The following is a 27,307-nucleotide window of genomic DNA, read 5'->3' as shown; positions in this document are numbered from 1 at the left end:
TTGTAGTGTATCCAGTCTATAAAGAGAATGAGCCTTCAATAAACATTGCTTTTGCGCCACCAGAGCCTAAGCCCGTCTGTCCCAGGCGTCTTGAGCTGGTCTCCGTCACTGGGCCGCCCGGGTGCGGGCCACGCGATCACCGCTAATGGCCGGCCCCGCTCGCCGCGTCGCGGAGGAGAGGTGGCACGAGGAGGAGGAGCGGGACGACGACGATGACGACGACGATGACGAGGCCGAATGGAGCCTGCGGACGGCCTTCAAGAAGCTGCGGCTGGACGACGACGACAACGACGAGGCCGAGCGGAGCCTGCGGACGGCCTTCAAGAAGCTGCGGCTGGACGACGACGACGACGACGAGGCCGAGCGGAGCCTGCGGACGGCCTTCAAGAAGCTGCGGCTGGACGAGGCGCGGTGAGCGGCGCGGGGCGGTGCGCGGCTGCCGGTACCGCGGTCAGCAGAGACAGAGCGCTCTGACAGAGCTCTGCCCGGTCCCGTCCCTCACCGCTGACTGCAGAGGAGCTCGGGGCCGCACACGGAAGCGTCGCAGCCCGGCACCTGAAGCCGTGGGGCCGAATCGCGATGCTGACACCGCGCGCTCAGGCTCGGCTGTAACGCGGCGCTCTCTCTTTTAGCAGATGGATCGCGGCGCAGCCTGCGGGCGACGGGACGGTTCTCACGGCGCCGAGGAGAAGAGATGCAGACGGAGCCCCGCAACCGTCCGTCTGCCAGGAAGCACGGAATGGGTAAAGCACACCGTCAGCTGCACCCCACGTTTATTCTGCTTTCGGTCACTTAAAACTTGCTCGCTGTTGCCAGTGAGAGTTCTCACACAAGTGGTTCAGAGTACGTTTTCCTCGCCCCTCTACCGCAAACCTTCTCCCTTCAAGCCTCACACCTTTGCACCCTCCCCTTCCCACCTTCTCGCGTGCTGCAGAGTACCTGGATGTTCAGTGCTGTGCTGCCACCAGCTCTGATATCCACGCTGTGCGCTGCAGTTCAGTATGGAATGACGGTGGCCAAGACAAAGCACCTTCAGTAAAGGACGGTTTATTAATCACCAAAGATCCGGGGGGAAGTGCTTTTAAAACAGGAGTGCTCGCACGTATCTCTCCTTTGGGAGAGCCCCGTTTTTCTTCAGGCTCTTGCACCGTTCCTGGCACAGCCTGTACACCAGCAGTCGTCTCGTTTCTCTAAGCAAAGAAAAACAAACCAAAAGCCACATGAGATGTCCCTGGCTGTGCTACAGAGCTTTGTGAGCAATGGCACAGATTCCATATTTACCTACCAGTTCACCTCTTCTGACCCTGCAGGTGTGAGAGGACCTCCGGAGGATCGGCCGGTCTCTCACGGCAGAGACGTTCCAGGTCTCCTGTCCTGTATCCTCCCATGCTTATACACTGCAGCACAAAACACAAAACCCACTCAGACACAGCAAAGACTCCCATCTGTTCCAGTGTTTGTGCTACAGCAGAACACGGCACAGAGCACAGATAGAATTCTCACTTTGAGGCCAGCCGTGACAGAAGAGCCGCAACTGAACCTCTGCAAGCTTCCACCGCTGAAGGGCCGTTGGGGAAGTCACGGGAGAACTGCCTCGCTCTGCCCTCATCACTTCACTCTAACACACACCAGCCAAACCTCGGATTTCCTTTCCTTATCCATGCCTAACAGATCCGTGTGTGGAACAGCCTCCTCCAGTTCACCTGCGTTCTACTCTGAGGAGGCCCACACTTACGTAGATGACACAAGTGTGGAAGACCTAACAGGATACCTGGAGCACTATTTATTTACTCCAAAGAAAACGTCTCCCATGGCTGAAATGATGTATTCCTAAATGAAAGCCACATAGTCATACAGTTTAGTTTTTTAATAAAAAGAAAACCTGTATATAGTTTCATACAATCACACAATGGTTTGCTTTGTTTTGGGAGGGACCTCTGAGATCATCTCTTTCCAACCCCCTGCAGCACAAAGGGACACCTCACACTGCTCCGTGCTGCTGCCCGGTCCCTATGGAGAGCAGCTGACCCGGCATATGTTGGCAGCACGCTGTCCCCAGCAGGGGATGTAGGCTGACATGGCGGCAGGGAACAGCTCTGAGCACGCTGGGCATTTATGGCTGTAGAAGGAGACACTGCGCTCTGTCACAGGAGACCTGCCTCGCTCTGCCCTCATCACTTCATGCTAATGCACGCTCGCCTGTATTCTACTCTCTCTTTTTCTAATAAAAAGAAAAACTGTATACAGTTTCATACAGTCACACAATGGTTTGCTTTGTTTTGGGAGGGACCTCTGAGATCCTCTCATTCCCAGCCCCTGCGGCACGAAGGGACACCTCCCTCTACACCAGGCTGCTCACAGCCCCATCCAGCCTGGCCCTGAAGGCCTCCCACGTGGGGGCATTCACAGCCTCACTGGGCAACCTGTCCCAGTGCCTCACCAGCCTCACAGCAGGGAATTTCTTCCTAATAGCTGGTCTAAGCCTACACTCTTCCAGTTCAAAGCCATTTCCCCTTGGCGCTACCTGCCTTTACAACAAGAACCCTGCAGCTTTCCTGTAGACCCCCTTCAGTCAAGGAATGCTGCTAGAAGGTCACCTCAGGGCCTTCTCTTCCCCAGGCTGAAGAGCCCCAGCTCTCTCACCCCGTTGTCCTAGGGGAGCTGTTCCAGCCCTCTGATCATCTCTGTGGCCCACCTCTGGACCTGCTCCAACAGCTCCATGTCCTGCTTGAGCTCAGGGCTCCACAACCACACAGTACTCCAAGTGGGGTCTCATGAGAGCAGAGGGGCACAATCGCCTCGACCTGCTGGCCACGCTTCTCTTGATGCAACCCAGGCCTCCGTCGGCCTTCTGGGCAGCAAGCACACCTTGCCAGCTCACGCTGAATCTCTCCTCAGTCCATGCTAGCAAATCCTTCTCCACGAGGCCGCTCTCAAGCCATTCTCCGCCCACCCCGTAGCCCTGCTTGACATTGCCCCGACCCAAAGGCAGGACTTTGCTCTTGGCCTCGGTGAACTTCCTGACGATGCCATGGGCCCACCTCTAACTGTGTCCACGTTCCTCTGGATAGCATCCCTTCTCTCTAACGTGTCCCCTGCACCACTCAGCTTGTATCGCCTGCAAACTTGATGAGGATGCACACGATCCCACTGTCCACGCCGCCCACAAAGACGTTCGATGGCACCGGCCCCATCACCAGTCCCAGCACCCATCCCTGAGGAATGCCACTCCTCACGGCGCTCCATGGACACTGAGCCGCTGACTGCAGCTCGGAGTGCCACCATCATCCAGCCACTTCCTCATCCAGCCCGTGCTCCATCCATCACACCCACACTCACTTGCTATCAAACGACCGCCATGCCATCTTTCAGGCTCTGCTGTGGCCATTCAATTCCTCCATGCCGCTGTCACTGCGATCTGGTGCTTTCAACACCTTGCAGGCTTTGTTCTGAAGCTTGGCAGCGTTTGGAAAGCTCGTTGTTAACGTGTCCCACTATTCTGAGAAATCTTCCTACATAAAGCTGTCCTCCTCATCCTGCCCTAGGGAGAAGAACGAGAAGGCATTCAGGATTTAGCATGGGAGGTGCGTCTCCTTTTCTCGAGCGCTGCCTGCCTCATTTGCGGCCGGCTCCATTGGGAACGATTCCCCTGCTCAGATGTGGACGGAGGGCCAGAGAGCGTGGCTGTGCGCTTCGAGCCTCTCGTCGCCTAACAAGCTCGCACTTAAGCAGTTCTGTTTTTCTGCAGGGAATCACACATCATAACATCCTTAGACGTTAGAGTTGAGGGGACCTTTGGAGCTCATTGCGTCCAGCCGCCCCGCAACAAAGAGGGACGCCACAGCTCCATCAGGTCGCTCAGGGCCCGGGCCAGCCTGGCCTGGAAACACTCCAGGTGCCCCAATCCCTCCTTCCCCCCACATTGCCGGCCAAGTCCTGCTGTCAGGAGCTCCTGGCACCTACGGAACACTCCCAGAATCACGCCCACGCCGCACGTATCCCGCTGGACAAGAGCCTCTCTGCAGCAGCAGTGCCATACCTCCCCAGCCCGGCTGCCCAACCACACCAGGACCGCGCTCTGCGCTAAAAGGAACCCTCCTCCTTCCCCGCTCCCCCACGCTTCCCCGTACGGTCCCTCCACATAAGGCCCGTCGAGTCCGACTCCAGGCTGCACACAGAACGCCCCAGTTCAGACCCCCGTCTGACATCCTCGTCCAGATGCCCCTCCAACTCTGGCTGCCCGCTGGGCACAGGGAGTGCCTTCTAGCTGCCGTCCCGTGCCCTGTCCTCCAGCCCCCTCCTCATGCAAAAGGGGGAAAAGGGAAAAGGCAGAAAAGGAGAAGAAGACAAGTTGCGTGCCGCCGGCGCCACCCGAGGGGAATCCGGCAGCGGACCCCCCCAGCTGCCTCTCCCCCTCCTCCAGGCCCCGGGCCGCCCCCAGGCCGCCCTCAGCAACGTGACGCCGCAGGCGGTTGGTAGGGCCGGGGCAGGAAGTGCTTCCTGCCGGCGGAGAGCACTTCCGGGGCAGCGCGGCATGGCGGCGCCGGGCCGGTGAGCGGGGCCGGGAGGAGCGGGCTGTGTGCTGGGAACGGGGTCGGGCCTCGGTGCGGGGGCATGGAGGGGCGCTCGGGGGAGGAGCTGGCGGTGCTGCCGGCACGCAGAGGCGATGCGCGCGGCGCCGGCGAGTGCTGCGGGGCCGGGGGGCAGCTTCCTCTCAGGGAAGGCCGTGCGAGTGCGGAGCTTTGTTGGTGTTTGGGGTGTGTGAAGGAGGAGGCCCCGTAGGGCCTGGTTGTCGCCAGCAAAGCCCGGGCGGGCAGTGGAGCAAGGCGCGTGGGTGCTGCGTTGGCCGGAGGGTGCGGAGCTGGAAGAAGGTTTGTGAAGATGTGCTTCGTCTGGACGTCCCTTGTCGGGACGAGCCGGGGCTGCAGTTGTGTGTGATTGTGTTTGTTGCTTGGGAGAACTGCTGCCTTAGTAGGCTGGGGGGCAGGGAGAGGGAGATTTTAAGACTGCCATCAGTCAGGAGCACGGCACGTTTCTGCCTGCTTGGCTCATGGTGTTGTGTGGGTCCCCGCGAAGCCTCGGTGAGCCAGGGTGGCCCCGTGTGTGTGTGCCAGCATTGTGCGCGGATGTGGAATGGAGTCAGAGTGATTGTAATGAAAATGCAGCTGGCGGTATTTCTGGTAGGGGATGGTTGAATCCCCAGCCGTGAGGCGCAAGAAGAGGCGCTGGATGCTAAGGTGGAAAGCGGAGCTTGTGTGTGCCGGGAGGCAGGCGTGGTGAGGTGCGCTTTGGAGCCTGCTGTTGTTGGCGCTGGGCTCGGGAGGCCCCTGAACATGGCGCTGTGTGCTGCGTGTGCCAGCCCCAACAGATTCCCGTGTGGAAGCAGGGAGAGGATGAAGGAGGCCGAGGGCCCTTTTCTCGGGGCCGGCTCCTCTGTGGCCTCTTGCTTGCCGGAGAGAAGGGCTGCCCGCTGGGCACAGGGAGTGCCTTCTAGCTGCCGTCCCGTGCCCTGTCCTCCAGCCCCCTCCTCATGCTATGTGGAACGCCATTGCCAGCAGTGCGGCTGCCATTTTAGAACCTTCGCCGCATCACAGCCGTCCCCTTGGTCACCGCTGCCCCGGCCAACGCACTCGCTCTGAGAGCTCTGGCAGCCATGCCAGGAGCGAAGAGAGCGAGGGGCGATGCTTGCCCTATTTTAAATGGGAAGAGGGAGCTTGGCTTCCCAGAAGCGAAGAGGAGGAGGGGGGCCGCCCTTAAGATCAAGCGGAGGAGGGGGCAGAGAGTGCGTTTCCATCGCGCCTGGGCCAGCGCTGTGGCCACCTCCGTGGAGCCCATGGAGGTGGATCCACCTCTGGATGAGCCCATGGAGGTGGATCCACCTCCGGATGAGCCCATGGAGGTGGATCCGCCTGCGGCACAGCTGGCCTGGCACCACACCACCGTGCCAGGCCCCGCGTCGGCGCCGTCCCAGCTCCACCGTCGCTGGTCCAGGCGCTCGGCTCCCTACCCGCTGCGCGGCCCCCGCCCCCAGCATTAGCTGGGTGGCATTAGTTTCCATCAGCTCCTCCTCCGAGCCTCCTGTGGAGCCAAGTTCTCCTCTTCCCATTTAAATGCTGCGGGAGTTATAGTTTAGTTCTTGTTGTTGTTGTTGATTTTAGTGTTAGTGTTAGGAGTAGATTATTGTTCGTATTTTATTGTTAGGCATAGGTTACTTGTAGTCTTTTAGTGTTAGGCATAGGTTCCTGTTCTTATGTTAGAGTTAGGCATAGGTTACTGGTAGTCTCTTAGTGTTAGGCATAGGTTCCTGTTCATACTTGACAGTTAGGGGTAGATTGCTGGTGTCAAGTGGCAGTGAGCAGCGCTCGCTCGGTAAGCACACGCCTGATTGCTCATGCGAAGACATGAGTGCGAGTGCCGTGAGCACGGAGGCCCGATGGCATCTTGGATGGATTGAATTTCCAGCTTGTGACTTTTGTGTTGCAGACCGTCGAGGAGCAGAGTGTGAGTGGCTGCGACGTTCCGTTGGGCCTCAGGAGAACAGTGTGGGACTGTGTGTCGAGCATCCTGCGTGGCCGTTGCCAGGTGGGTGTGCCTTACTTTGCAGTAAGCAGTGCTTAGGCGTGAGCCCAGCTCATCCCCCTGTCCTCAGCAGATGGGCTTTCTGCGTGCTTTATTGCTGTGCTTGGTGCCGTAAAGGCCGTGAACACGTACGTACCCAGGTAGATGCAAATGTGCAACTGCTGGTATGAATACTGTTGTTGTTAGTGTTGGTGAGACAGTGGTCGTGCGTGTGTGATCAAGCGCAGGGAGAAGTTGATTCTTGCCTGTTCAGCTCTTGCTGAAATGCAAGTTTGGCGTCCCTCCTTGTGGTTGGGTGGGAAGAGCAAGGATATCTTGAGAGCACGTCTCTGAGTCAGGCTGGGAGTTTTTGCTAGCAGGAAGTCGCACCGTCGGAGCGCACGAATGGAATGATGGCTCTCGTTTCCCCCTTGTAGAAAGCAGCCTCCTGGAGAGCAGCAGAGCAGCAGGCTGTGTGCGCTATGGCCGCTGAGCTGCATTTCTCGCCCCCTGAGATCCCTGAGCCCACGCTGATGGAGAACGTGCTGCGCTACGGCCTCTTCTTTGGAGCCGTTTTCCAGCTTGTGTGCGTGTTGGCCATAATCCTGCCAGTTCCCAAGTGCCCAGAGACGGTAAGTAGCGCTCTGTTTGATAGAGGTTGATAGCAATGCTGAGGAAATGGGCTGGGAGGGAACCAGCTGGAGCCGTTGGCTACGGTAGCGCGCCCCGGCATTGCTGAGAGTGCGGCAGTTTGTTCTGCCCTTCCTTGGGCGTGCGTGCTGTTCCTGGTGGCACGCAAGGAGCCTGGAGGTGCAAGCTCATCTGATCGTCGTGCTGCTGCTGCTGCTGCTGCTGCTTCTGTGGCCTGTGAGTGGCAGGCAGGGCGTCCCCCTGTGCAGGGACTGCCTTGCAGGCAAGGCCTGTAGACTGTAGCTTCCGTGGGATTTTTGGGAACAAGAGAGAGGTGGAGTTTCTGTTGTGCCCTGATGTCAGGAAGGCAATGTGCAGCACTGGCGCCCAACGCTGCCCAGTCAGGTGACTTGAGCTCCCAAAGCGAGCTGTCAGGCAATTGTCAGAAAGTTCCCTGACTGTTTGTGAATTGATTCCTGCAGGACTCGGACGGCTTGGAGTCTAAGACTTGGGAGACGGTGAAGAAACCAAAGGCAAGTGCTGCACAGCTAAGCAAGAAAGGCAAGAAGGAAAGCAAAAAGAAACGGTGAGGGCTTGAGCGATAAGCCTCAAAGGCCAAAGGAAGCAGCGGGAATGCTTGCTGAGAGGTGCTCCAAAGGCAGCGCACTGTACGTCTGGTTTTGTGGCGTGGCCGTGCTTTCCCTTGCACGGACATTGGAGAGGAACTGAGGAAGCTGGAAGGGCTTCTGATGCGTGACAGACAAATCGGACTTTGCCTGTGCGGGACTTCATGTCTGGCAAGAGCTGGGGACGCTGCATTCCTTGAGGGTCCTTCAGCTCGATAGCTGTTTCAGAATGTTGATGATGAGGTGAACTTACCGCATGTCGTTGGTCATGAGCGGTATCCAGGCTATTTTATTGTCTGTTGACATATCTACAACATGCAACCCAAATCCCATGGTTTAAAATAAAAGGGAAAGAAACCTTTTACACCTGGTGCTGCCTCTTTCAGTAGCTGGTCCAAACATGCCTGGCTTGGGCTGGCAGCGGCAGGGCGATGAACCGGCCGGCTTCACGTCCCTCCCTGGAGATGGAGCTGCTTTTCCCGCGTTTCCATGCTGGTCTTGCCAAGCGGTGGCCTTTCAGCCCAAGCGTAACTGCTAGCGAAGCGTGTGAGCATCAGCTTGCTCTGTGAGGACTGAGAGAAACAAAAGGAGAGGAAGCAGCGCGCGAGGAAGAAAGGTGTCCCTGCCCTCAGCCCCTTGAGCTCGTCTCTCCAGCTTCCCTGGTGGCTTTTTCAGCCTTGTGTAGCACTGACTGTTCCTGCTTGCCCTGGGAAGGCCAGCTGCACCTGCGGGCAGCCGTGGCCTGCACGTCAGCCTCCCGTTGAGCCGCGAGGAGTTCAAGTGCGGGTGGGCTGGTGTGCAGAGCAGCGCTGGGAGTGGGGCAGGAGGAGAGGGCAGCGGGAGGGCTGCAGGTGAGCGCGCCTCGGGCCCAGAGCTCAGGCGTAAGCCGGGAGGGCAGCGAGCCGTGCTGCGCTGCTTCAGCTGCAATGGCTTCGAGCGCGTCATGGGCAGCGCCGCGTGTGGAGCGTCTGGGTGCTGCGAGGGCACCTTGCTGAGCCGGAGCCCGAGAGAGGAGAGGAGAGCAGAGGCTGCACGTCAAGAGGGTCTGCCTGCCATTTTGGATTGGCGCGTCGGCGTCTTCCTCCTTCCACGAAGGAGCCTGCACGGTGCACTGGGTCCAGCGTGCTACACGGCACTGCCTTCTGCTGCCTGCCTGCCTGCCCGCCTGCGTGCTGCACTGCTGGAGAGGAAAGAGCGGATTGTCGGGCTGCGTGCAGCCAAGGAGCTGGCTGCAAAGGAGGGAAACGGAGTATTGAGGAGCGGTTAGTGCGTGTTAGGTTTGGGTGTGGATGCAGCGGGGGCTGAGTCACCTCCATCAGCTCCTCGGGGCTGGGGCCGAGCCCGGTGCGTGGGGCTGCGCTGCGGGCAGGAGGGCTGCGGGGCTGGGGCAGTGGTGTGGGTGCAGCACATGGGGCCGTGAGAGGGCGTGCAGCAGGGAGGGCGTTGGGCCCGAGCCGCGCTCGTGTTTGTCGCAGCACAGGGGCTGCAGGGGATGGCAGGAGCGCAGAGCAGAGCGGGGAGAGCCGGGCTGTATGAAGGCCAGGGCATGAAATCTTCCCTTGGCAGCTACGGAGCTGCTGAGCTTTTCCCCCAAGTCTTCAGACTGTGGGGTGATAAGGCTCCGCAGCAAAGCCAGCCGGGCCCTCCTGATACTTGGGGGTTAAGAAAGGGCAAAACAAATCAGTGTCTTTCAAGAGCACAAAGCAGTGAAGCACAGCACAAGCCATTTATTGCCTGCGTAGGTGATCTTCTCCAGGCATGTCCATTGGAGATGTGCAGACTGAGTGTGGACAGAAAGCAAACGGAGGGGAGGGCAGGGGAAAGGAGGGGAGGGGAGGGGAAGAAAGTAAGAAATGAAAGAAAAAGGGAAATGTGAAGGGGAAGAGAGAAAGAGAAAAGGAAAGGAAGAGAAAAGAGAAGCAAGGAAAAGAAAAGAAAGGCAAAGGAAAGCAAAAGGGGGAAAAGGGAAAAGGCAGAAAAGGAGAAGAAGACAAGTTGCGTGCCGCCGGCGCCACCCGAGGGGAATCCGGCAGCGGACCCCCCCAGCTGCCTCTCCCCCTCCTCCAGGCCCCGGGCCGCCCCCAGGCCGCCCTCAGCAACGTGACGCCGCAGGCGGTTGGTAGGGCCGGGGCAGGAAGTGCTTCCTGCCGGCGGAGAGCACTTCCGGGGCAGCGCGGCATGGCGGCGCCGGGCCGGTGAGCGGGGCCGGGAGGAGCGGGCTGTGTGCTGGGAACGGGGTCGGGCCTCGGTGCGGGGGCATGGAGGGGCGCTCGGGGGAGGAGCTGGCGGTGCTGCCGGCACGCAGAGGCGATGCGCGCGGCGCCGGCGAGTGCTGCGGGGCCGGGGGGCAGCTTCCTCTCAGGGAAGGCCGTGCGAGTGCGGAGCTTTGTTGGTGTTTGGGGTGTGTGAAGGAGGAGGCCCCGTAGGGCCTGGTTGTCGCCAGCAAAGCCCGGGCGGGCAGTGGAGCAAGGCGCGTGGGTGCTGCGTTGGCCGGAGGGTGCGGAGCTGGAAGAAGGTTTGTGAAGATGTGCTTCGTCTGGACGTCCCTTGTCGGGACGAGCCGGGGCTGCAGTTGTGTGTGATTGTGTTTGTTGCTTGGGAGAACTGCTGCCTTAGTAGGCTGGGGGGCAGGGAGAGGGAGATTTTAAGACTGCCATCAGTCAGGAGCACGGCACGTTTCTGCCTGCTTGGCTCATGGTGTTGTGTGGGTCCCCGCGAAGCCTCGGTGAGCCAGGGTGGCCCCGTGTGTGTGTGCCAGCATTGTGCGCGGATGTGGAATGGAGTCAGAGTGATTGTAATGAAAATGCAGCTGGCGGTATTTCTGGTAGGGGATGGTTGAATCCCCAGCCGTGAGGCGCAAGAAGAGGCGCTGGATGCTAAGGTGGAAAGCGGAGCTTGTGTGTGCCAGGAGGCAGGCGTGGTGAGGTGCGCTTTGGAGCCTGCTGTTGTTGGCGCTGGGCTCGGGAGGCCCCTGAACATGGCGCTGTGTGCTGCGTGTGCCAGCCCCAACAGATTCCCGTGTGGAAGCAGGGAGAGGATGAAGGAGGCCGAGGGCCCTTTTCTCGGGGCCGGCTCCTCTGTGGCCTCTTGCTTGCCGGAGAGAAGGGCTGCCCGCTGGGCACAGGGAGTGCCTTCTAGCTGCCGTCCCGTGCCCTGTCCTCCAGCCCCCTCCTCATGCTATGTGGAACGCCATTGCCAGCAGTGCGGCTGCCATTTTAGAACCTTCGCCGCATCACAGCCGTCCCCTTGGTCACCGCTGCCCCGGCCAACGCACTCGCTCTGAGAGCTCTGGCAGCCATGCCAGGAGCGAAGAGAGTGAGGGGCGATGCTTGCCCTATTTTAAATGGGAAGAGGGAGCTTGGCTTCCCAGAAGCGAAGAGGAGGAGGGGGGCCGCCCTTAAGATCAAGCGGAGGAGGGGGCAGAGAGTGCGTTTCCATCGCGCCTGGGCCAGCGCTGTGGCCACCTCCGTGGAGCCCATGGAGGTGGATCCACCTCTGGATGAGCCCATGGAGGTGGATCCACCTCCGGATGAGCCCATGGAGGTGGATCCGCCTGCGGCACAGCTGGCCTGGCACCACACCACCGTGCCAGGCCCCGCGTCGGCGCCGTCCCAGCTCCACCGTCGCTGGTCCAGGCGCTCGGCTCCCTACCCGCTGCGCGGCCCCCGCCCCCAGCATTAGCTGGGTGGCATTAGTTTCCATCAGCTCCTCCTCCGAGCCTCCTGTGGAGCCAAGTTCTCCTCTTCCCATTTAAATGCTGCGGGAGTTATAGTTTAGTTCTTGTTGTTGTTGTTGATTTTAGTGTTAGTGTTAGGAGTAGATTATTGTTCGTATTTTATTGTTAGGCATAGGTTACTTGTAGTCTTTTAGTGTTAGGCATAGGTTCCTGTTCTTATGTTAGAGTTAGGCATAGGTTACTGGTAGTCTCTTAGTGTTAGGCATAGGTTCCTGTTCATACTTGACAGTTAGGGGTAGATTGCTGGTGTCAAGTGGCAGTGAGCAGCGCTCGCTCGGTAAGCACACGCCTGATTGCTCATGCGAAGACATGAGTGCGAGTGCCGTGAGCACGGAGGCCCGATGGCATCTTGGATGGATTGAATTTCCAGCTTGTGACTTTTGTGTTGCAGACCGTCGAGGAGCAGAGTGTGAGTGGCTGCGACGTTCCGTTGGGCCTCAGGAGAACAGTGTGGGACTGTGTGTCGAGCATCCTGCGTGGCCGTTGCCAGGTGGGTGTGCCTTACTTTGCAGTAAGCAGTGCTTAGGCGTGAGCCCAGCTCATCCCCCTGTCCTCAGCAGATGGGCTTTCTGCGTGCTTTATTGCTGTGCTTGGTGCCGTAAAGGCCGTGAACACGTACGTACCCAGGTAGATGCAAATGTGCAACTGCTGGTATGAATACTGTTGTTGTTAGTGTTGGTGAGACAGTGGTCGTGCGTGTGTGATCAAGCGCAGGGAGAAGTTGATTCTTGCCTGTTCAGCTCTTGCTGAAATGCAAGTTTGGCGTCCCTCCTTGTGGTTGGGTGGGAAGAGCAAGGATATCTTGAGAGCACGTCTCTGAGTCAGGCTGGGAGTTTTTGCTAGCAGGAAGTCGCACCGTCGGAGCGCACGAATGGAATGATGGCTCTCGTTTCCCCCTTGTAGAAAGCAGCCTCCTGGAGAGCAGCAGAGCAGCAGGCTGTGTGCGCTATGGCCGCTGAGCTGCATTTCTCGCCCCCTGAGATCCCTGAGCCCACGCTGATGGAGAACGTGCTGCGCTACGGCCTCTTCTTTGGAGCCGTTTTCCAGCTTGTGTGCGTGTTGGCCATAATCCTGCCAGTTCCCAAGTGCCCAGAGACGGTAAGTAGCGCTCTGTTTGATAGAGGTTGATAGCAATGCTGAGGAAATGGGCTGGGAGGGAACCAGCTGGAGCCGTTGGCTACGGTAGCGCGCCCCGGCATTGCTGAGAGTGCGGCAGTTTGTTCTGCCCTTCCTTGGGCGTGCGTGCTGTTCCTGGTGGCACGCAAGGAGCCTGGAGGTGCAAGCTCATCTGATCGTCGTGCTGCTGCTGCTGCTGCTGCTGCTTCTGTGGCCTGTGAGTGGCAGGCAGGGCGTCCCCCTGTGCAGGGACTGCCTTGCAGGCAAGGCCTGTAGACTGTAGCTTCCGTGGGATTTTTGGGAACAAGAGAGAGGTGGAGTTTCTGTTGTGCCCTGATGTCAGGAAGGCAATGTGCAGCACTGGCGCCCAACGCTGCCCAGTCAGGTGACTTGAGCTCCCAAAGCGAGCTGTGGGGCAATTGTCAGAAAGTTCCCTGACTGTTTGTGAATTGATTCCTGCAGGACTCGGACGGCTTGGAGTCTAAGACTTGGGAGACGGTGAAGAAACCAAAGGCAAGTGCTGCACAGCTAAGCAAGAAAGGCAAGAAGGAAAGCAAAAAGAAACGGTGAGGGCTTGAGCGATAAGCCTCAAAGGCCAAAGGAAGCAGCGGGAATGCTTGCTGAGAGGTGCTCCAAAGGCAGCGCACTGTACGTCTGGTTTTGTGGCGTGGCCGTGCTTTCCCTTGCACGGACATTGGAGAGGAACTGAGGAAGCTGGAAGGACTTCTGATGCGTGACAGACAAATCGGACTTTGCCTGTGCGGGACTTCATGTCTGGCAAGAGCTGGGGACGCTGCATTCCTTGAGGGTCCTTCAGCTCGATAGCTGTTTCAGAATGTTGATGATGAGGTGAACTTACCGCATGTCGTTGGTCATGAGCGGTATCCAGGCTATTTTATTGTCTGTTGACATATCTACAACATGCAACCCAAATCCCATGGTTTAAAATAAAAGGGAAAGAAACCTTTTACACCTGGTGCTGCCTCTTTCAGTAGCTGGTCCAAACATGCCTGGCTTGGGCTGGCAGCGGCAGGGCGATGAACCGGCCGGCTTCACGTCCCTCCCTGGAGATGGAGCTGCTTTTCCCGCGTTTCCATGCTGGTCTTGCCAAGCGGTGGCCTTTCAGCCCAAGCGTAACTGCTAGCGAAGCGTGTGAGCATCAGCTTGCTCTGTGAGGACTGAGAGAAACAAAAGGAGAGGAAGCAGCGCGCGAGGAAGAAAGGTGTCCCTGCCCTCAGCCCCTTGAGCTCGTCTCTCCAGCTTCCCTGGTGGCTTTTTCAGCCTTGTGTAGCACTGACTGTTCCTGCTTGCCCTGGGAAGGCCAGCTGCACCTGCGGGCAGCCGTGGCCTGCACGTCAGCCTCCCGTTGAGCCGCGAGGAGTTCAAGTGCGGGTGGGCTGGTGTGAAGAGCAGCGCTGGGAGTGGGGCAGGAGGAGAGGGCAGCGGGAGGGCTGCAGGTGAGCGCGCCTCGGGCCCAGAGCTCAGGCGTGAGCCGGGAGGGCAGCGAGCCGTGCTGCGCTGCTTCAGCTGCAATGGCTTCGAGCGCGTCATGGGCAGCGCCGCGTGTTGAGCGTCTGGGTGCTGCGAGGGCACCTTGCTGAGCCGGAGCCCGAGAGAGGAGAGGAGAGGAGAGCAGAGGCTGCACGTCAAGAGGGTCTGCCTGCCATTTTGGATTGGCGCGTCGGCGTCTTCCTCCTTCCACGAAGGAGCCTGCACGGTGCACTGGGTCCAGCGTGCTACACGGCACTGCCTTCTGCTGCCTGCCTGCCTGCCCGCCTGCGTGCTGCACTGCTGGAGAGGAAAGAGCGGATTGTCGGGCTGCGTGCAGCCAAGGAGCTGGCTGCAAAGGAGGGAAACGGAGTATTGAGGAGCGGTTAGTGCGTGTTAGGTTTGGGTGTGGATGCAGCGGGGGCTGAGTCACCTCCATCAGCTCCTCGGGGCTGGGGCCGAGCCCGGTGCGTGGGGCTGCGCTGCGGGCAGGAGGGCTGCGGGGCTGGGGCAGTGGTGTGGGTGCAGCACATGGGGCCGTGAGAGGGCGTGCAGCAGGGAGGGCGTTGGGCCCGAGCCGCGCTCGTGTTTGTCGCAGCACAGGGGCTGCAGGGGATGGCAGGAGCGCAGAGCAGAGCGGGGAGAGCCGGGCTGTATGAAGGCCAGGGCATGAAATCTTCCCTTGGCAGCTACGGAGCTGCTGAGCTTTTCCCCCAAGTCTTCAGACTGTGGGGTGATAAGGCTCCGCAGCAAAGCCAGCCGGGCCCTCCTGATACTTGGGGGTTAAGAAAGGGCAAAACAAATCAGTGTCTTTCAAGAGCACAAAGCAGTGAAGCACAGCACAAGCCATTTATTGCCTGCGTAGGTGATCTTCTCCAGGCATGTCCATTGGAGATGTGCAGACTGAGTGTGGACAGAAAGCAAACGGAGGGGAGGGCAGGGGAAAGGAGGGGAGGGGAGGGGAAGAAAGTAAGAAATGAAAGAAAAAGGGAAATGTGAAGGGGAAGAGAGAAAGAGAAAAGGAAAGGAAGAGAAAAGAGAAGCAAGGAAAAGAAAAGAAAGGCAAAGGAAAGCAAAAGGGGGAAAAGGGAAAAGGCAGAAAAGGAGAAGAAGACAAGTTGCGTGCCGCCGGCGCCACCCGAGGGGAATCCGGCAGCGGACCCCCCCAGCTGCCTCTCCCCCTCCTCCAGGCCCCGGGCCGCCCCCAGGCCGCCCTCAGCAACGTGACGCCGCAGGCGGTTGGTAGGGCCGGGGCAGGAAGTGCTTCCTGCCGGCGGAGAGCACTTCCGGGGCAGCGCGGCATGGCGGCGCCGGGCCGGTGAGCGGGGCCGGGAGGAGCGGGCTGTGTGCTGGGAACGGGGTCGGGCCTCGGTGCGGGGGCATGGAGGGGCGCTCGGGGGAGGAGCTGGCGGTGCTGCCGGCACGCAGAGGCGATGCGCGCGGCGCCGGCGAGTGCTGCGGGGCCGGGGGGCAGCTTCCTCTCAGGGAAGGCCGTGCGAGTGCGGAGCTTTGTTGGTGTTTGGGGTGTGTGAAGGAGGAGGCCCCGTAGGGCCTGGTTGTCGCCAGCAAAGCCCGGGCGGGCAGTGGAGCAAGGCGCGTGGGTGCTGCGTTGGCCGGAGGGTGCGGAGCTGGAAGAAGGTTTGTGAAGATGTGCTTCGTCTGGACGTCCCTTGTCGGGACGAGCCGGGGCTGCAGTTGTGTGTGATTGTGTTTGTTGCTTGGGAGAACTGCTGCCTTAGTAGGCTGGGGGGCAGGGAGAGGGAGATTTTAAGACTGCCATCAGTCAGGAGCACGGCACGTTTCTGCCTGCTTGGCTCATGGTGTTGTGTGGGTCCCCGCGAAGCCTCGGTGAGCCAGGGTGGCCCCGTGTGTGTGTGCCAGCATTGTGCGCGGATGTGGAATGGAGTCAGAGTGATTGTAATGAAAATGCAGCTGGCGGTATTTCTGGTAGGGGATGGTTGAATCCCCAGCCGTGAGGCGCAAGAAGAGGCGCTGGATGCTAAGGTGGAAAGCGGAGCTTGTGTGTGCCAGGAGGCAGGCGTGGTGAGGTGCGCTTTGGAGCCTGCTGTTGTTGGCGCTGGGCTCGGGAGGCCCCTGAACATGGCGCTGTGTGCTGCGTGTGCCAGCCCCAACAGATTCCCGTGTGGAAGCAGGGAGAGGATGAAGGAGGCCGAGGGCCCTTTTCTCGGGGCCGGCTCCTCTGTGGCCTCTTGCTTGCCGGAGAGAAGGGCTGCCCGCTGGGCACAGGGAGTGCCTTCTAGCTGCCGTCCCGTGCCCTGTCCTCCAGCCCCCTCCTCATGCTATGTGGAACGCCATTGCCAGCAGTGCGGCTGCCATTTTAGAACCTTCGCCGCATCACAGCCGTCCCCTTGGTCACCGCTGCCCCGGCCAACGCACTCGCTCTGAGAGCTCTGGCAGCCATGCCAGGAGCGAAGAGAGCGAGGGGCGATGCTTGCCCTATTTTAAATGGGAAGAGGGAGCTTGGCTTCCCAGAAGCGAAGAGGAGGAGGGGGGCCGCCCTTAAGATCAAGCGGAGGAGGGGGCAGAGAGTGCGTTTCCATCGCGCCTGGGCCAGCGCTGTGGCCACCTCCGTGGAGCCCATGGAGGTGGATCCACCTCTGGATGAGCCCATGGAGGTGGATCCACCTCCGGATGAGCCCATGGAGGTGGATCCGCCTGCGGCACAGCTGGCCTGGCACCACACCACCGTGCCAGGCCCCGCGTCGGCGCCGTCCCAGCTCCACCGTCGCTGGTCCAGGCGCTCGGCTCCCTACCCGCTGCGCGGCCCCCGCCCCCAGCATTAGCTGGGTGGCATTAGTTTCCATCAGCTCCTCCTCCGAGCCTCCTGTGGAGCCAAGTTCTCCTCTTCCCATTTAAATGCTGCGGGAGTTATAGTTTAGTTCTTGTTGTTGTTGTTGATTTTAGTGTTAGTGTTAGGAGTAGATTATTGTTCGTATTTTATTGTTAGGCATAGGTTACTTGTAGTCTTTTAGTGTTAGGCATAGGTTCCTGTTCTTATGTTAGAGTTAGGCATAGGTTACTGGTAGTCTCTTAGTGTTAGGCATAGGTTCCTGTTCATACTTGACAGTTAGGGGTAGATTGCTGGTGTCAAGTGGCAGTGAGCAGCGCTCGCTCGGTAAGCACACGCCTGATTGCTCATGCGAAGACATGAGTGCGAGTGCCGTGAGCACGGAGGCCCGATGGCATCTTGGATGGATTGAATTTCCAGCTTGTGACTTTTGTGTTGCAGACCGTCGAGGAGCAGAGTGTGAGTGGCTGCGACGTTCCGTTGGGCCTCAGGAGAACAGTGTGGGACTGTGTGTCGAGCATCCTGCGTGGCCGTTGCCAGGTGGGTGTGCCTTACTTTGCAGTAAGCAGTGCTTAGGCGTGAGCCCAGCTCATCCCCCTGTCCTCAGCAGATGGGCTTTCTGCGTGCTTTATTGCTGTGCTTGGTGCCGTAAAGGCCGTGAACACGTACGTACCCAGGTAGATGCAAATGTGCAACTGCTGGTATGAATACTGTTGTTGTTAGTGTTGGTGAGACAGTGGTCGTGCGTGTGTGATCAAGCGCAGGGAGAAGTTGATTCTTGCCTGTTCAGCTCTTGCTGAAATGCAAGTTTGGCGTCCCTCCTTGTGGTTGGGTGGGAAGAGCAAGGATATCTTGAGAGCACGTCTCTGAGTCAGGCTGGGAGTTTTTGCTAGCAGGAAGTCGCACCGTCGGAGCGCACGAATGGAATGATGGCTCTCGTTTCCCCCTTGTAGAAAGCAGCCTCCTGGAGAGCAGCAGAGCAGCAGGCTGTGTGCGCTATGGCCGCTGAGCTGCATTTCTCGCCCCCTGAGATCCCTGAGCCCACGCTGATGGAGAACGTGCTGCGCTACGGCCTCTTCTTTGGAGCCGTTTTCCAGCTTGTGTGCGTGTTGGCCATAATCCTGCCAGTTCCCAAGTGCCCAGAGACGGTAAGTAGCGCTCTGTTTGATAGAGGTTGATAGCAATGCTGAGGAAATGGGCTGGGAGGGAACCAGCTGGAGCCGTTGGCTACGGTAGCGCGCCCCGGCATTGCTGAGAGTGCGGCAGTTTGTTCTGCCCTTCCTTGGGCGTGCGTGCTGTTCCTGGTGGCACGCAAGGAGCCTGGAGGTGCAAGCTCATCTGATCGTCGTGCTGCTGCTGCTGCTGCTTCTGTGGCCTGTGAGTGGCAGGCAGGGCGTCCCCCTGTGCAGGGACTGCCTTGCAGGCAAGGCCTGTAGACTGTAGCTTCCGTGGGATTTTTGGGAACAAGAGAGAGGTGGAGTTTCTGTTGTGCCCTGATGTCAGGAAGGCAATGTGCAGCACTGGCGCCCAACGCTGCCCAGTCAGGTGACTTGAGCTCCCAAAGCGAGCTGTGGGGCAATTGTCAGAAAGTTCCCTGACTGTTTGTGAATTGATTCCTGCAGGACTCGGACGGCTTGGAGTCTAAGACTTGGGAGACGGTGAAGAAACCAAAGGCAAGTGCTGCACAGCTAAGCAAGAAAGGCAAGAAGGAAAGCAAAAAGAAACGGTGAGGGCTTGAGCGATAAGCCTCAAAGGCCAAAGGAAGCAGCGGGAATGCTTGCTGAGAGGTGCTCCAAAGGCAGCGCACTGTACGTCTGGTTTTGTGGCGTGGCCGTGCTTTCCCTTGCACGGACATTGGAGAGGAACTGAGGAAGCTGGAAGGACTTCTGATGCGTGACAGACAAATCGGACTTTGCCTGTGCGGGACTTCATGTCTGGCAAGAGCTGGGGACGCTGCATTCCTTGAGGGTCCTTCAGCTCGATAGCTGTTTCAGAATGTTGATGATGAGGTGAACTTACCGCATGTCGTTGGTCATGAGCGGTATCCAGGCTATTTTATTGTCTGTTGACATATCTACAACATGCAACCCAAATCCCATGGTTTAAAATAAAAGGGAAAGAAACCTTTTACACCTGGTGCTGCCTCTTTCAGTAGCTGGTCCAAACATGCCTGGCTTGGGCTGGCAGCGGCAGGGCGATGAACCGGCCGGCTTCACGTCCCTCCCTGGAGATGGAGCTGCTTTTCCCGCGTTTCCATGCTGGTCTTGCCAAGCGGTGGCCTTTCAGCCCAAGCGTAACTGCTAGCGAAGCGTGTGAGCATCAGCTTGCTCTGTGAGGACTGAGAGAAACAAAAGGAGAGGAAGCAGCGCGCGAGGAAGAAAGGTGTCCCTGCCCTCAGCCCCTTGAGCTCGTCTCTCCAGCTTCCCTGGTGGCTTTTTCAGCCTTGTGTAGCACTGACTGTTCCTGCTTGCCCTGGGAAGGCCAGCTGCACCTGCGGGCAGCCGTGGCCTGCACGTCAGCCTCCCGTTGAGCCGCGAGGAGTTCAAGTGCGGGTGGGCTGGTGTGAAGAGCAGCGCTGGGAGTGGGGCAGGAGGAGAGGGCAGCGGGAGGGCTGCAGGTGAGCGCGCCTCGGGCCCAGAGCTCAGGCGTGAGCCGGGAGGGCAGCGAGCCGTGCTGCGCTGCTTCAGCTGCAATGGCTTCGAGCGCGTCATGGGCAGCGCCGCGTGTTGAGCGTCTGGGTGCTGCGAGGGCACCTTGCTGAGCCGGAGCCCGAGAGAGGAGAGGAGAGGAGAGCAGAGGCTGCACGTCAAGAGGGTCTGCCTGCCATTTTGGATTGGCGCGTCGGCGTCTTCCTCCTTCCACGAAGGAGCCTGCACGGTGCACTGGGTCCAGCGTGCTACACGGCACTGCCTTCTGCTGCCTGCCTGCCTGCCCGCCTGCGTGCTGCACTGCTGGAGAGGAAAGAGCGGATTGTCGGGCTGCGTGCAGCCAAGGAGCTGGCTGCAAAGGAGGGAAACGGAGTATTGAGGAGCGGTTAGTGCGTGTTAGGTTTGGGTGTGGATGCAGCGGGGGCTGAGTCACCTCCATCAGCTCCTCGGGGCTGGGGCCGAGCCCGGTGCGTGGGGCTGCGCTGCGGGCAGGAGGGCTGCGGGGCTGGGGCAGTGGTGTGGGTGCAGCACATGGGGCCGTGAGAGGGCGTGCAGCAGGGAGGGCGTTGGGCCCGAGCCGCGCTCGTGTTTGTCGCAGCACAGGGGCTGCAGGGGATGGCAGGAGCGCAGAGCAGAGCGGGGAGAGCCGGGCTGTATGAAGGCCAGGGCATGAAATCTTCCCTTGGCAGCTACGGAGCTGCTGAGCTTTTCCCCCAAGTCTTCAGACTGTGGGGTGATAAGGCTCCGCAGCAAAGCCAGCCGGGCCCTCCTGATACTTGGGGGTTAAGAAAGGGCAAAACAAATCAGTGTCTTTCAAGAGCACAAAGCAGTGAAGCACAGCACAAGCCATTTATTGCCTGCGTAGGTGATCTTCTCCAGGCATGTCCATTGGAGATGTGCAGACTGAGTGTGGACAGAAAGCAAACGGAGGGGAGGGCAGGGGAAAGGAGGGGAGGGGAGGGGAAGAAAGTAAGAAATGAAAGAAAAAGGGAAATGTGAAGGGGAAGAGAGAAAGAGAAAAGGAAAGGAAGAGAAAAGAGAAGCAAGGAAAAGAAAAGAAAGGCAAAGGAAAGCAAAAGGGGGAAAAGGGAAAAGGCAGAAAAGGAGAAGAAGACAAGTTGCGTGCCGCCGGCGCCACCCGAGGGGAATCCGGCAGCGGACCCCCCCAGCTGCCTCTCCCCCTCCTCCAGGCCCCGGGCCGCCCCCAGGCCGCCCTCAGCAACGTGACGCCGCAGGCGGTTGGTAGGGCCGGGGCAGGAAGTGCTTCCTGCCGGCGGAGAGCACTTCCGGGGCAGCGCGGCATGGCGGCGCCGGGCCGGTGAGCGGGGCCGGGAGGAGCGGGCTGTGTGCTGGGAACGGGGTCGGGCCTCGGTGCGGGGGCATGGAGGGGCGCTCGGGGGAGGAGCTGGCGGTGCTGCCGGCACGCAGAGGCGATGCGCGCGGCGCCGGCGAGTGCTGCGGGGCCGGGGGGCAGCTTCCTCTCAGGGAAGGCCGTGCGAGTGCGGAGCTTTGTTGGTGTTTGGGGTGTGTGAAGGAGGAGGCCCCGTAGGGCCTGGTTGTCGCCAGCAAAGCCCGGGCGGGCAGTGGAGCAAGGCGCGTGGGTGCTGCGTTGGCCGGAGGGTGCGGAGCTGGAAGAAGGTTTGTGAAGATGTGCTTCGTCTGGACGTCCCTTGTCGGGACGAGCCGGGGCTGCAGTTGTGTGTGATTGTGTTTGTTGCTTGGGAGAACTGCTGCCTTAGTAGGCTGGGGGGCAGGGAGAGGGAGATTTTAAGACTGCCATCAGTCAGGAGCACGGCACGTTTCTGCCTGCTTGGCTCATGGTGTTGTGTGGGTCCCCGCGAAGCCTCGGTGAGCCAGGGTGGCCCCGTGTGTGTGTGCCAGCATTGTGCGCGGATGTGGAATGGAGTCAGAGTGATTGTAATGAAAATGCAGCTGGCGGTATTTCTGGTAGGGGATGGTTGAATCCCCAGCCGTGAGGCGCAAGAAGAGGCGCTGGATGCTAAGGTGGAAAGCGGAGCTTGTGTGTGCCGGGAGGCAGGCGTGGTGAGGTGCGCTTTGGAGCCTGCTGTTGTTGGCGCTGGGCTCGGGAGGCCCCTGAACATGGCGCTGTGTGCTGCGTGTGCCAGCCCCAACAGATTCCCGTGTGGAAGCAGGGAGAGGATGAAGGAGGCCGAGGGCCCTTTTCTCGGGGCCGGCTCCTCTGTGGCCTCTTGCTTGCCGGAGAGAAGGGCTGCCCGCTGGGCACAGGGAGTGCCTTCTAGCTGCCGTCCCGTGCCCTGTCCTCCAGCCCCCTCCTCATGCTATGTGGAACGCCATTGCCAGCAGTGCGGCTGCCATTTTAGAACCTTCGCCGCATCACAGCCGTCCCCTTGGTCACCGCTGCCCCGGCCAACGCACTCGCTCTGAGAGCTCTGGCAGCCATGCCAGGAGCGAAGAGAGCGAGGGGCGATGCTTGCCCTATTTTAAATGGGAAGAGGGAGCTTGGCTTCCCAGAAGCGAAGAGGAGGAGGGGGGCCGCCCTTAAGATCAAGCGGAGGAGGGGGCAGAGAGTGCGTTTCCATCGCGCCTGGGCCAGCGCTGTGGCCACCTCCGTGGAGCCCATGGAGGTGGATCCACCTCTGGATGAGCCCATGGAGGTGGATCCACCTCCGGATGAGCCCATGGAGGTGGATCCGCCTGCGGCACAGCTGGCCTGGCACCACACCACCGTGCCAGGCCCCGCGTCGGCGCCGTCCCAGCTCCACCGTCGCTGGTCCAGGCGCTCGGCTCCCTACCCGCTGCGCGGCCCCCGCCCCCAGCATTAGCTGGGTGGCATTAGTTTCCATCAGCTCCTCCTCCGAGCCTCCTGTGGAGCCAAGTTCTCCTCTTCCCATTTAAATGCTGCGGGAGTTATAGTTTAGTTCTTGTTGTTGTTGTTGATTTTAGTGTTAGTGTTAGGAGTAGATTATTGTTCGTATTTTATTGTTAGGCATAGGTTACTTGTAGTCTTTTAGTGTTAGGCATAGGTTCCTGTTCTTATGTTAGAGTTAGGCATAGGTTACTGGTAGTCTCTTAGTGTTAGGCATAGGTTCCTGTTCATACTTGACAGTTAGGGGTAGATTGCTGGTGTCAAGTGGCAGTGAGCAGCGCTCGCTCGGTAAGCACACGCCTGATTGCTCATGCGAAGACATGAGTGCGAGTGCCGTGAGCACGGAGGCCCGATGGCATCTTGGATGGATTGAATTTCCAGCTTGTGACTTTTGTGTTGCAGACCGTCGAGGAGCAGAGTGTGAGTGGCTGCGACGTTCCGTTGGGCCTCAGGAGAACAGTGTGGGACTGTGTGTCGAGCATCCTGCGTGGCCGTTGCCAGGTGGGTGTGCCTTACTTTGCAGTAAGCAGTGCTTAGGCGTGAGCCCAGCTCATCCCCCTGTCCTCAGCAGATGGGCTTTCTGCGTGCTTTATTGCTGTGCTTGGTGCCGTAAAGGCCGTGAACACGTACGTACCCAGGTAGATGCAAATGTGCAACTGCTGGTATGAATACTGTTGTTGTTAGTGTTGGTGAGACAGTGGTCGTGCGTGTGTGATCAAGCGCAGGGAGAAGTTGATTCTTGCCTGTTCAGCTCTTGCTGAAATGCAAGTTTGGCGTCCCTCCTTGTGGTTGGGTGGGAAGAGCAAGGATATCTTGAGAGCACGTCTCTGAGTCAGGCTGGGAGTTTTTGCTAGCAGGAAGTCGCACCGTCGGAGCGCACGAATGGAATGATGGCTCTCGTTTCCCCCTTGTAGAAAGCAGCCTCCTGGAGAGCAGCAGAGCAGCAGGCTGTGTGCGCTATGGCCGCTGAGCTGCATTTCTCGCCCCCTGAGATCCCTGAGCCCACGCTGATGGAGAACGTGCTGCGCTACGGCCTCTTCTTTGGAGCCGTTTTCCAGCTTGTGTGCGTGTTGGCCATAATCCTGCCAGTTCCCAAGTGCCCAGAGACGGTAAGTAGCGCTCTGTTTGATAGAGGTTGATAGCAATGCTGAGGAAATGGGCTGGGAGGGAACCAGCTGGAGCCGTTGGCTACGGTAGCGCGCCCCGGCATTGCTGAGAGTGCGGCAGTTTGTTCTGCCCTTCCTTGGGCGTGCGTGCTGTTCCTGGTGGCACGCAAGGAGCCTGGAGGTGCAAGCTCATCTGATCGTCGTGCTGCTGCTGCTGCTGCTGCTGCTTCTGTGGCCTGTGAGTGGCAGGCAGGGCGTCCCCCTGTGCAGGGACTGCCTTGCAGGCAAGGCCTGTAGACTGTGGCTTCCGTGGGATTTTTGGGAACAAGAGAGAGGTGGAGTTTCTGTTGTGCCCTGATGTCAGGAAGGCAATGTGCAGCACTGGCATCCAAAGCTGTACATTTGGGTTGTAGTGCTGAATTTTTAAATGAAATGTTGATGTGAAATGGGGGACTACGATGCCATCTTCCCTTCAGTTAAAATGGACCTCGGTAATCTGACCTGCAGTCAGACAGAGCCAGCAATTGCCAGTACTGATTCTGTAGCATTGCTCTGTTCCTTTGCAGCCCTCAATGCCCTTTATTTCCCTTAGTAAATTTATGAGAAATACTGAATGTCTTGTTGATGTTTTTTAGAATTATGATAGCTTAGTTAACCTGTTAGAACTGTCGTGCTTGTTACTGTTTATGTTTTTTGTGTGCTCTATTTTTTGTTTTCTCCATATATTCACTGTCCCCTTGATTTGCTGTCTGTGTGATTAATGCACATGATAATAAACAAGAGATGCTCTCGCGCCATATCTTAGGAATGATGGTTGGGTTCTGGTAGAATGCAGAGTAGCTTCTTTGTTCTGGAGGCTTCAGGCTTTGGAGACTACCTTGGTTTGAACAGTAGAAGGCATCAGTGTTCATTTCTCAGCAGCACCACTCTGCAAACCTGAGTAATAGCTGCTTGTTGCTCTGTTTCTCCAGAGCCTCCCCAGCTCCCCATGCACTGATTACAGCCTTTGGAAAGCCAGCCAACTCTTTTTCCTTGGAAAGCCACACAGATGTGAACCGTAATAGCCCAGTGACTTTAGAGATGATTGAACAGGGCTCTGATGAAAAGGATCTGTCAGATGCGTGCCTCCCCCTCCATTATCTGGTGCTCTGTGTTGGAAGCTTGAAGCTAGCACATCTTGCTCTGCCATTTTCTGTGTCCTTTTCCAGTTGGCAAGCTCTGGCTGCTAGAACCCAAGATGCTAAAACAATATTTATACTCAAATGCATTTAATGAAAGGAGGCAATCTGTGTGTGTGTGCTTTCTCAAATGAGACTGGCGCTGTTCCCTCATGTCTTTACCAGATAACTAGACTCTATTTCCCATGGCTGAAATATTATCTGTCATCTCCCCTGAAGGAAACAAGCTCTATACCTTAGGATTCCTTGTTAGTCCAGGTGAAGAGAGCTTTGCCTTTGGTGCCCTCCGTGGGTTTTGGTCTTGGTGTAAAGGCTCTGAGCGTGGCATTCTGACTGCTGTTTTGAGGATTATCTTTTGTCTTGCACATGATAAGGATGAACATTTTGCATACACCTAAATACCTATACCTAAATACCCTTTGAATGTTACTGCATATACTGGTGTTTCTGTGATATCTTTTACTTTTTCTTGTTTGAATAATTGTTGTTTAGTGTTGGTTTTCATCCTGCTGTTAAAATTGGGGTATTTTCTTCTCCAAAGCCTGATTCAGGCATTTAAGTTTATAACAGCCTCTGTGGTAACAAGCTGTGCGTGAACTCACACTCATCCAGAAACACACACAGAAGAAGCAGGGATGGTGCTGCTCATGTCTCATTAAATGTGGACTCAGTCTGCTAGAAATGCATTCCAGCAGAGATACCCAGTACTTACGTAGTTCTGCTTTCACATAAATGCCCAAAGCGAGCTGTCAGGCAATTGTCAGAAAGTTCCCTGACTTTTTTGTGAATTGATTCCTGCAGGACTCGGACGGCTTGGAGTCTAAGACTTGGGAGACGGTGAAGAAACCAAAGGCAAGTGCTGCACAGCTAAGCAAGAAAGGCAAGAAGGAAAGCAAAAAGAAACGGTGAGGGCTTGAGCGATAAGCCTCAAAGGCCAAAGGAAGCAGCGGGAATGCTTGCTGAGAGGTGCTCCAAAGGCAGCGCACTGTACGTCTGGTTTTGTGGCGTGGCCGTGCTTTCCCTTGCACGGACATTGGAGAGGAACTGAGGAAGCTGGAAGGGCTTCTGATGCGTGACAGACAAATCGGACTTTGCCTGTGCGGGACTTCATGTCTGGCAAGAGCTGGGGACGCTGCATTCCTTCAGGGTCTGTCTCTTCAGGACCAGGGACAATCTAGTGTTAGCTTGAAATATGGCTAGGCAGGACTGGAGAGAGAGGTGGTGACATAGCCACGGAGTCTCTGTAAGGCATCTGGAGCTTCCTGATGCCAGCTCACATCTTGGTTTGTTTGATCACGAATGAGTCAATGGGAGGAGAACCTGCTGTGTTAGGTGCCCCAGGGCTCAGAGTGGCTTTGAAAAAAAGGGTTCTGTGGCGGGGCTGCAAGTCTGCCATCCTTTTGCATTCACAGACTGCCGTCCTCAATTGAGCAATGCACTGTGAGCCCAGGCGCAGTAGCAGTGCTGTGCTGAGTCTCTTCTCTACCAGAAGCCTAGCAGCATTTGCTGGAACCATCGGTTTGAGAAGGACCATGTTTGCTGCTCTCCCTTGCTGTTGGTGGATGAGTTGGTGGGCAGCATGAGGAGAACAGAACAAAGCATGTGAGACAAAAGCACTCCAAAGTTGCTTGGAGATCTCAGGACAAAGAAACATGATGAAATTTTCTCACACCAACAATAAAGACTAATATTGATCTGTGAGCTTCCATGAATGAGGATGGTAGTTGTTTTTTTTAATCTTGTCCTTCTGCGGGTTCCCTGAAGATGGGTTCTGTTGCTTTCTTCTAACAGAAGTACAAATACTGAAAGAGTAATGCACACGTTACCCAAAACACAGGAGTGCTTCCACAAGCAAGAACCGGTCAGCAATGAGCCCTGTGTGGTTTCTCATTCTGTCTGAGTTGAGGCTGAATGACTCATTTCTAAGTGGAATTCCTGGATATTGGGGTTTCGTTTTGACGGGAGGGGAGGTGGGATTATGCTGTCTTTGCAGTTGGTTCCTAACAGCTTGATACTCGTTTCAAAATGTTATTAGCTGAGCTAATAGCATGTCTTTAGTAATTACCAGTATCTTACATATTTTATTTTATTCTATTTTCTGTTGAAATATATGTATATATAATCACTGTTTCAAATAAAAACAAAAGTAACTTTTTAAAAATCATGCTGTCTCTTTCTGTGTGTTTATTTACTATGAAAGTTGCCATAGCTCTGTAGAAACAGGGACATCAGTTCATGAAAGCAACCCATTGAGGGGAAACCTTTCAGCTCCTTTGATCTGTGTGAAGTTGGTTAGTTCATACTTTCAGGCATGCATGTACCTGTGTTTGACTTGGAAGCAACAAACTGTCTGCCAGAACACCTTCCTGGAAAGAGGAAACAGTGCAATGTCTTCATTAATTTGCCTCTCACGAGAGATATTGGCTCCAAAAGCCCCCTGTGGAAGTAGCAAAATAAAGGCAGTGTTTGTTGGTAGGAGCAGGGGATTAGGTGGGGATTCAGTCGATTGATGATGGGATTTCTGCAGGCTCCTTGGTGAGCATAGCTGTAGCTGTGAGCTGCCT

General features: G+C 57.5%; 4 protein-coding genes and 1 long non-coding RNA gene across 5 annotated transcripts; all 5 read left to right on the top strand.

Moving 5' to 3' along the window:
• Positions 1-300: 300 nt before the first annotated feature.
• LOC306952660 lies at positions 301-1,348 on the top strand. Its single transcript, XR_013792596.1, has 3 exons — positions 301-411; positions 633-743; positions 1,311-1,348. It is a non-coding gene; the product is annotated as an uncharacterized lncRNA (long non-coding RNA).
• A 5,689-nt stretch (positions 1,349-7,037) lies between these two features.
• On the top strand, positions 7,038-7,778 carry LOC306952481 (protein MANBAL-like; the record flags this gene model as incomplete). The annotated part of the gene is made up of 2 exons (XM_079543192.1): positions 7,038-7,190; positions 7,671-7,778. Exons 1-2 carry the CDS (start codon positions 7,041-7,043, stop codon positions 7,776-7,778), a joined length of 258 nt encoding a protein of 85 aa, XP_079399318.1. The 5' UTR covers positions 7,038-7,040.
• A 4,717-nt stretch (positions 7,779-12,495) lies between these two features.
• LOC306952591 (protein MANBAL-like) lies at positions 12,496-13,236 on the top strand (the record flags this gene model as incomplete). Its single annotated transcript, XM_079543312.1, has 2 exons — positions 12,496-12,648; positions 13,129-13,236. The coding sequence occupies exons 1-2, from the start codon at positions 12,499-12,501 to the stop codon at positions 13,234-13,236; spliced, it is 258 nt and encodes an 85-aa protein (XP_079399438.1). The 5' UTR covers positions 12,496-12,498.
• Positions 13,237-17,958: 4,722 nt separating this feature from the next.
• LOC306952620 (protein MANBAL-like) lies at positions 17,959-18,693 on the top strand (the record flags this gene model as incomplete). The annotated part of the gene is made up of 2 exons (XM_079543346.1): positions 17,959-18,111; positions 18,586-18,693. The coding sequence occupies exons 1-2, from the start codon at positions 17,962-17,964 to the stop codon at positions 18,691-18,693; spliced, it is 258 nt and encodes an 85-aa protein (XP_079399472.1). The 5' UTR covers positions 17,959-17,961.
• A 4,722-nt stretch (positions 18,694-23,415) lies between these two features.
• On the top strand, positions 23,416-25,652 carry LOC306952561 (protein MANBAL-like; the record flags this gene model as incomplete). The annotated part of the gene is made up of 2 exons (XM_079543276.1): positions 23,416-23,568; positions 25,545-25,652. The coding sequence occupies exons 1-2, from the start codon at positions 23,419-23,421 to the stop codon at positions 25,650-25,652; spliced, it is 258 nt and encodes an 85-aa protein (XP_079399402.1). The 5' UTR covers positions 23,416-23,418.
• Between the last annotated feature and the right edge of the window lie 1,655 nt (positions 25,653-27,307).

Source organism: Tetrao urogallus (assembly GCF_951394365.1).
Source record: "Tetrao urogallus genome assembly, chromosome: 16".
NCBI lineage: Eukaryota > Metazoa > Chordata > Aves > Galliformes > Phasianidae > Tetrao > Tetrao urogallus.
The sequence above is the reverse complement of the archived record's forward strand: the minus strand, read 5'-3'. Positions and strand labels throughout refer to the sequence as shown.